The sequence below is a fragment of the Limulus polyphemus genome, unplaced genomic scaffold, assembly GCF_000517525.1.
Source record: "Limulus polyphemus unplaced genomic scaffold, Limulus_polyphemus-2.1.2 Scaffold818, whole genome shotgun sequence".
Taxonomy (NCBI): Eukaryota; Metazoa; Arthropoda; class Merostomata; order Xiphosura; family Limulidae; genus Limulus; species Limulus polyphemus.
The window spans coordinates 388,226-397,784 of NW_013666428.1; the positions used below are offsets into that span (position 1 = coordinate 388,226).

The following is a 9,559-nucleotide window of genomic DNA, read 5'->3' on the forward strand; positions in this document are numbered from 1 at the left end:
CACACACACAAATTCCTTCTTCCTGTTTCCTTCTAGTGATTAAGGGAGAACCCTTTCTTCCTCGGTCCCAAGCCTCTGGTACAAGACTAAATGAATGCATTCTCAATGGGAATTTGGGCTGGGGTATTAGCTGGAAGTGTAGTACAGTCCACCCTACTACTTTATGAACCAAGCCATTCCTGGTGATTAGTTCAGCCAGATGGGTCACGTGTTCTCATTGGGAGGCAGGTGTGGGATGTTTCTCTGTGCACCTTATTATTTTGGTAAGTATCTCATTTAAATATTTCTCAATATGGAACAGCCTGGCTTACTGCCTTAGTCACATACACATTTATGCTCAGCTGACCACCAGTGAGGTAATGGCAAGATGAGCAATCTTACATTCTGCCCACCTATATGACACTTTAGCATCAAGCAAAAGCTTTTTTTTTAACAATATTTTTTGCTCTGCCACCTCTTTTGAGCAAAAAGTGTTTCTTGCTTGAGGTGGATGCAGTTTCCTACTGAGTGATGCCTGAATAGCCTCCTCCCTCAGTGCTCATTTTCCCTTTCTGACACTATGTTTTCAGAAAGGAACTCATCTTTGTGATTTATTTATCTGCACCAGCTCCTCTATTGTCTTTATTGTGGGATTCTAGCCATTCATGTGCAGGTAAGTGAGTAGCATTTCAAACAGGTACCCACCTCTATGCAAAATCTTACACTCTTCCTCCCCACTTTCAAATATTTGTTTTGCCTCTTCAAGAATGAGCCTTTGTTCAATTATTTGTACTTATGCACATGAAGAATATGTCACTCTTCAAATTGTGGAGGGCTGTAGTCTAATGATGATCACATTGTAGACTTGTGCAATATGTATAAATGCTCAAGGCTTGTGGCATGTGCAAAAATTTTCACAGCAGTGTACAAGGTAATAGCTGTTTGTTGTGCGTAGAGGTGAGTATCTCATATACATTTTCAGCTAAGGATATTGTAAAGTTTGGGCCAGTCATGGCACTTTTAGGCTATGGGTGCTATTTAAAAGTGGGACCCAAATCTCACTACTTAGACATAAGAGTAGCCCAAGAGTTGGCAGTGGAAGCTGTTGAGTAGCTGTCTTTCCTTTAGTCTTATCTGCACAGATAGTCCTTACATACAAAAGTATTAAAACAAAAATAAACAATACTAAATCACATTCTGGTTTTAAAAAGGATGTGTATAAAAATATGAATAAATTTTTGTGAGATGAAAGATTTTTTTATAAGACTTAGAATAACATAATGATGTGAGAAGCTGTTTTTTTTTATAGCGAGTTATTATCTAAGATACAGGTTTTTAATATGTATACCTTGTAATATGATAAAGATAAGACAGAAGATGTTTTTTTATAATAGCTTATTTTTTATATTGGTTTTTAAAAAGGAGGAGAAAATCCCAATGTTAATATTTTATCTATTTATATATTTGTGTTTTATTTTTGTTGATGTGATGTATTCCTAGAAAATAAAATCAAAACAGGCAGACTGACTTCTGAAATATGAAAAAAACCTTTCCTTGTTGAGTTGCTCTCAGAAACCATATGACTAAAGATCTGAGTGTACTTGACATTAATCAACCTACTCGGAGTTCTCCACTCTCCCACATTTCTTATGACCACATCAGGAGAAGGTGTATAAACTCTGCTTTCCCACTGTAGTAGAGATTTCATGTTGACAGTTGTGCTGTTGACTTCAATCACTATGTATTCCATAGTTAACAGTGACTACTGATGTAAATGTCTCTACCATTATCTGAATTTTTGGATCTTCTCTTGAGGTCTTACATAGTTTGCTTCTAGTGTACATGAATTTTCAATGCCTGTATTGTTAGCTCTTGTCGGTCTGTATATTCAGGCATTTAATTCCATATCGTTTATTGCTGTCCCTGGTGGGCTTTATGCTTATGTGGATGCTCAGTTGTGAAATATTTGCCATTTTTTTATGCTAGTGATAAAAAATAATATAAAAAGATATTTCACTCAGGCTTGTTCATCTTTTCAGCTAGCCCTAATTCTGAAAAAGCTTCTGCTGGTCTCATTTCTCTTTTTCTCAGCTTTGTTCTATTTTAAATCTTGTGATTTCTGTTATGCCAGTGTGTGCTAATGTTATATTGGAAGATTCGCTTTTGTCTACTTTGACCCGTTTTCAGTTAATCTGCCTTTCATATTTTATTTTGTCTCATTTTGAGACTTCTGTTTAAGAGTAATTATTAGTTATCAGTTCTTCTCATTCCCCTTATTCTTTTCATCAGGATCAAAATTTTACCTCAGAGTCTTCCTAAGCTGTGATTTTAACTTATGTAGTTTCTCTTACCATGTCTTTTAATGTTCCTTTGACATTTTTGCATATCTTGTTTTGCTACAAGGTATTTCCTCCCTCCCAACTTTTCAGCTGACCTTGACAAAGCTTCTCTGCATCATTGGCCTTTTCAGAATATCACTTTCACTAATCTCCCTAGTTTTGGAGAAGCATGCTGATTAGAGTCTTAACATTTTGTCTTACCACTGGAAGTCATTCCTTTTGAGACCACCAACAAGTGTCTTCATCTTCCTACCTTGCCTCCCTCATCTACTTCTCAGTCAATGTTAGCTACTTCTATTTGTTTCTTTTGATACTACAAAATGGTGAAAAGTTGTAATAAGTGATGTGAGTGTTCTTGATCCACTCAATGACTCTTTTGTTCTGGGCTATATATCACATCATTGGTTCATCTATGGAATCCTTTAGTTTGACTGATTCAAAATCATTTATCAATTTTCTCCAGTTTTTTACTCCCATCTCTTTGGGGCTCCAAATATATCAGAAGCTTGGAGACTTGTCATAGACATGTCTCAACTTTTCTTTTCATGAAGAAACATCATTTTAAAATGAGAAACATGAAATTGTTGTGAAAGTTTTTTGTTATGGCTATTGAATGATGATGGTGGATTTACAGGATACTTTTCTTCATGTTTCTCTGCATCTATTATCCTATCATTTCTTCTTTTTCCATTGAGGGCATTGTTTATAAGTTCACTGCTCTTTTATTAAACTCCATAAATTTTCTGTAGTTTAGTCTGGTTTCTAATTTTTAGTTTTTACATGTATGAATGGCTTAAACATACTCGGTTGACCATCCAGGTGGCTACATCTCTTGGGTGGATCATCCATAACTCAGATTCCCATTTTAGTACCAATGCAGTATTTGGTAGATATGAAGTTTTGGATCAGCATATTGCAGGTATTTTTCATCCAGCTCTTATGGAATTTGTAAACCTGAGAGCCTTTTGTATGTACTCTTTTTATGTCTTCAACACCTACTGCCAAAGACATCCTTTCTGTTTTGTGTGCACTGGTTTTATGCTTCTCACTGATGTTGGATTTATGACCATTGTTATGCAGCTTTCCTATTCCTATTTCTTCCATCACTCTTGTGTTTCTATATTTTTGTTTAACCAAGTGTTATACCACTGTATCTCCTTTTCTTCCTTATACTATAGACTTTCATCTTGTAACAGATCCCTCTCTCTTGGCTGAAATGTTCTGTTGAAGAATTGGCTTCAATCTGGCTCTTATACTCATGAGGAAGCAACAGCTCACTTCAAAATGGTAGAAAGTTGAGCTGTTTAGAATGTTTGTCTTGTGTTCTTGCCCCTTTAACACCATCGTTTTTGTGCAAGGTCACACAACAATTCTACAGTTGTAGCTTACATTAACAGTTACAGTGGTACTCATTTTTGCAGCCTTTGCTTTCCTGGAATTTAAGTTATTCCTTGACTTTATTTTAATCTTCTTTCCCTTTAAACCTGTCATGTTCCTAGCAAGATACATATTTTTGCAGAATCTCTTTCTCCATGGATTTTATCTTCCACCCTTTGGCTTTTCAAAAGGCTGGTTGTCCAATGATTGTTACCATTTCTATATTAGTCAGCCATCTTTTTTTCACTCTATTAATATCCAGATCCATAGTTTCTGACAGTGGACACCTTGAGTCAGTCTTGGAAGAACTTCTTCCTTTATGCCTACTCTTTTCTCTGCCTTCTTCCTCATGTACTTGGCAAGATCAGTTACTCAGAGCTCTCCTTATTACTCCACTCTGGCCAGTTCAACAATAGTTTTTCCCTGTTACATTGATTTTTTTCAGGGGAATCAGTTGCATTACCACCATGGAAACATCTTCAACATTTTTGAATGTCCATTGTTTTTTCACAACAACAACATCTGTCTTCTGTGGCATTTTGGTTGGTTGGTAGCTGAATTCTTTGTCAGAGAAGGGGAATTGTCTTCCTGGGTGGCTTGTCTGTTATCCAATTGTTGCAAATTCTTTTTCCTTGGTTACTTTCTAAAGTTGGTGCAATAAATGGTATATCTGTTTATCTCCATTCCTCAACAAGTTATTTTTTGTTCTTATGTATTTGTTTCATGATTATATCTTATCAGCTTCTTCCATAATTGGCTATGGAGTTCTCTTGTTTGTCATCTTTAGATGAAATGGAAGCCATCAATCTTTTTTTTTTTTCCAAGCCATTTATCTTCACAACCCCAAGTTCCTACACATTGTCCTAAAGTAAATTGGTCTTAGGTTTAGTCTTGTATTTCTTGGCTTCTCCCACTTTTGAACCTGTAGCAATTTGTTTTCTTTCTCATCTTTTCCTCAGATCATATTTTCTGTTATTATTTGCATTGAACAGAAGATACTCTGATATCTATTCCTTTGATGCTTCATGTGCATAATTCTCCAGCAAGGCCTCATACCCAGATTGAGCCTTTTTACATACATGTTGTTTCTCACCTGTTGTGTTACCTGCCCTGACTGATCTTGATTCTTGTTTGGAGGAACATTTTTATATCCTGTCAGGGCTATTTGTTGTTATCTCAAACATACTGAACATGGGGGAAGTAGTCTAGAAAAAATTATTTATATGTTATGACAAATCATTCTCCTTAGGTCGTTCACCAGTTATATTAATAAATTGGTTTGCACAATCAATCCATCTTGTTTATCACGGTGTTCCTGGACACCTTTTTGAGATATATCTACTTGTTTTTAATTTCACATTTTTAGAATTAAAATTAATTTTGAACAGGTGTTTACCTCTGAAATACATTCTCACCCACCTCCCCACAACCAGGAGATATGTGGTTTTCCATCACAATTGCAACTATGAAAATATGGATTTTGGCAGGAAAGAAATTATATGTCTTCTGTCACGGGCACAGTAAGTCTCGAGTCAAGGAAGGTAGGAGAGTGGAGAACTCTGAATAAGTTGATGCATGCTCATGTGGTTGTTGACAGCATGAGTTCAAACTCAAAAATTAAAGACTTTTCATATTTCAAAGGTAAGTTCCTGTTTGAAAATCATTTTAGTTGTAAAAAGGTAAAAATTGGGTATCAAATATACTATATTTGTTACTTTTTTGTGCTTTAGAAGGTGAATCATCCACTTTGAGAGAAGTTTTTGGGTACCTGATTCTTTGTAAACCTTCCAAGTTAAACCAAACCCTCCATAAACAAGTTTCTGATGTGTTGGAAAAACTGTGCAATTTGAAAGTGAACTATTTGGATGCTACAAGTTTAGCTAAACATATATTGAAAGACATTTGTGAACAAAAACATCAGAACACAGGTAGGAATGTGGCTATTCATTGGACATTTTTACTTTAAATACAATTGTTTTTATAATAAATGATGCTGAATATAAATAAAAGCATGTAATGAATTTGAAAGTATTGCATGCCACATCACTATTCTTATTTATATTTAAGTAGCATGTAGAACCTTCCTTAACTCTGCAAGTGACCAGGACTGTAGCTAAATGAATTCCTCTCTCTCTCTATCTATCTATCTATTCTTTTTTTTAATCAAAATTTGTATAAAGTGAAAAGCACTGTTGTGACTGATCATGCTTACATGTATCTTTTAGAATCTTCAAATCTGGAAGAAGTAATCATTGAATGTAGTTACTGACCACATTTTAGTTTTAATTCTAAAACCTTTCTTAACTCTTGATGACATAACCAGGACTGTAGTTTCTGACCACACTTTTATTTTAATCTTGCACAATCTTCTTCAAATCTGCATGAAATGACGAGGACTGTAATTACTAACCACACTTTAGTTTATATGTTATACAGGATCTTCTTCAAATCTACTTGAAATGACCAGGACTGTAGGTTCAGGTTAAATTAGAGTATATGTAAAATTTGTGTGAATTAACTAAAATATAGGTTATTGAACTAATTATATTTCTTCATGTCATCTTATAGTTTGTTTTTCAACTTGCATGAACTGACCAAAAAATTAAATTAAAGAACCAGTTGAAATTATTTCTGGTTATCTTGTAAACTGTTTTCAAACTTTCTCCCACTGGATTCAATTCCCCTCGGTGGACACAGCAGATTGGCCGATGTGGCTTTGATATAATAAAACACACATAACTCACAGATAACTTCATGTGACCCTGTTAGCTGCTAAATCTCCAATATTTTTATTTTAATTGGCTTGTACTAGCAATGTTACATACACAGAAATACAACATTTTTGAACTATTTTATTTTATATAGGCATCAAATATTTGTAACTGAGAAACGAAGTCAGTGTCTTAATGTTTAAATTACAAAATAGGATATTAATTATTAGCAACTTCAGACTAGCAAATTTAATCATGACCTAAATTGCACTTGATGAACTACTTTCTGCATTAAATGAGATCATAGGGCTGCCATATTGATCGGAAGTCATCATAGTTCAGTGGCATACTGTGAACATGTCTCATTTCAGCCAGCAAAATTGCTGTGTTGATAGAAAAACAGTACGATTCAGTTAATAGAAATTAATCACGTACAACCCTCATGGACCATTTGGTGATGGCTGTTTACATCCCTCATGCATTTTTCAAATGTGATGGACAGATACTCCTATCATCATTAAATTGGTTGCATTCCTGTATGAATAGAGTTGTTCCATATTTTCTCCAGATAAGCATATGTTTGCTACCTGGTTGCAGACTGAAGTGCAACTCATCTATAAACAAAATACTGCTTCACTTGTTCTTGATCCCCTAGATATGTTTTGGTATCACTGTAAGCAAGCTGTTTGTGCCTTGCTCTGAGTGGGATGCATCTTATTGTGAATTTAGCTTACAAGGCAGCTTTGTAAAATCTGTTTGGAACTATCTGTACACTGACAAAGCAACTAATTGCATGTTCATATGTCTGATTCAGTTTCAATGAAGGTACCCAGTAATCATTGCAGACTAAAATTAATACGTGGCAGTGATTTGCTTGTGTTGTAGATAATAGTCTGTCTTGTCCAAGTTTCCAGGTAACTGCTACATTAAGTTTGAAGTAGTTCTACTTTCTACTAATGACACTTTGAAAAACTTGTGGATAATTTAAAATAGCTTCCTCATGTCTTATGATCCTCAAAATGAGTGAAATGTCCAAGTGTCTCGTTATGGTCTAGCCATGCTTTATGGGACACATTAAACTCACCTTAAAGTGACAATTGAGACAAGAGTGTGTGAGAATACTATATATAGAATATATTGAATAGTAAGTATTCACATTTTAAAAGACATGACTGATCATAATGCCTGGTTTGCTTAACAATCAACTGGCGAAGAATGATTGATATCATAACAGTAATTTTGCTTTGCAATGACCAGAATATTTATAGATACAAAGTTATTTTCAGTTATCTTGTTCAGAGTAATTGTAATTATTTCAGTTTGTTTTAGAATCTTCTTGAAACTTAACTCTTTAAACCTGTAATTTTTTGCACATTCTACTGGAATTATTTTCATAATTTCTTAATAATTATCACCATACCTTATCAAATTTCAATTTTTTTTATTAATATGTGGGTAATAACATGGTTTGGATTAGTTTTCAGCCAAAGAAACATAAATGTTATTGGATGCTGTCACCGTCCAATAGGTAAATCAGGATTTTCAGCCAAACACTGGAAGTGTCTGTTTGGGTTTAAGGAGTTAATAGATATGTGGAGTGAAACAAAGAATGGCATTATTGAACAAGTTGTTATTCTTACAGATTATTTTGTAGAATATTCTTCAAAGTTTAAATGAAAAACCCAATAATAAAGTTATGAGCAGATTGTACTTGACTTTTGAAATTGTCAACTGTTTGTCTTTCTAGAGAATAGATTAATTTGGAATTCTGTTTGTAGTTTCTTCCAGTAAAGTGTTTGAACTAAGCAAAGCTGTAGAATTGCTGGCAAGAAGGGAAGGATGGGAGTGGACCAACAACGTTTTAATCCGTGAGCTTCTCTGGCCTGTTTTACAACAATGGAGTGTAAGATCCCAATGTCTTGAAGAAAACAAAGAATCTGTGAATGAAATAAAAGTTGTGTTTGTTTTAAAACTGTTTGGTAAGTTCTAAATGTATTATTCAGATATAAAATATTTTACAAAAAAAAATTACCATGACAGAGAACAGATATGTACAGTGACATAATTTATTAAATGCTCATCATACTTCTATATGCATATTTAAAGCTGAGCTGCCCTTTCTTGTTAACCTCTTTAGCATATCATACATCTTCATACACACAGCCAGAATATGAGATGTATTTGAAAATCTGTACAGTAGCTTTGTACTTGTTGAGGTAGAATTGACACTATACTCATAGATAAATACTATGATGAGAACTGGTTATTGAAATTGATATTATAATGGTGACGTATATTTTTACCTTATTTTGCTTGTATCAATATTTTTATCTTGTTATTCAGTATACTTTGATACAAAAAAAATATCTTGTTACTGCATTACTTTGAAATATCTTCCATTTCAAAAAATCACTGCAGTAGGCCTATGATACATTTGTATTTACTTAAATGAATGCAAGTAGATGAGCTTAAAGGAAGGATAAAGACACATATTAGATGTGTAATTAGTTTCATATTATCCTTGCTTAATTCAAGCTTTGGCAGAATTACATATTAGAATTACACTTAGTTTTAATAATTTGATTTACCACTGCCAAGAAATGAAACACCAAATTCTTTATCAAGCATAAACTTCCATGTATAAGTAATTTTACAAAATAATATGTAACAACTAATCTACAGATTGATTCAATTAACACTTACTGGTATGTGAAATAAAAGTGTCAACTGACAGTTTCTAAAGATGGGACGAATGTATTTAATTTAATTTCATGTTTGCCTTAATTTGGTACACCAATCCACTAAATACAGTTATAACTGATGTCTCAAACTGGGCAAGGTGATGTAGTTGTATCATTAAGTATTCTAGTTGCTTAGCAGCAGTGTTATTCTTGTATAACATCTAAATGTTTGATGTTATTCAGGGGAAAATTAAGAAATCGGGGGAGAATATTTTTGTGAGAACTTGACATTGTCAGTTTCAATGATAAGATCAGTACAGAAGAGAAAGTTTCGTTACAGTGGGTATGTTTGGCAGACCCCACTCACATGTTAACCCATGACTACCAGCTACTAACTTTCTTAGTAAGCAACGTAAGTCTTGCTATATTTCATTCCAACAATAAAACTAGTGGACGAATATCTTCGAAAATT

At 34.0% G+C, this 9,559-nt stretch overlaps 1 protein-coding gene across 1 annotated transcript in view; it reads left to right on the forward strand.

Moving 5' to 3' along the window:
• LOC111086068 overlaps positions 1–9,559 on the forward strand; it is a 46,524-nt gene that overhangs the window by 25,431 nt on the left and 11,534 nt on the right. The window contains exons 6-7 of the mRNA XM_022387476.1: positions 5,426–5,623; positions 8,185–8,385. Coding sequence (XP_022243184.1) covers positions 5,426–5,623; positions 8,185–8,385 — 399 coding nt within the window. The remainder of the gene's footprint in view (positions 1–5,425; positions 5,624–8,184; positions 8,386–9,559) is intronic.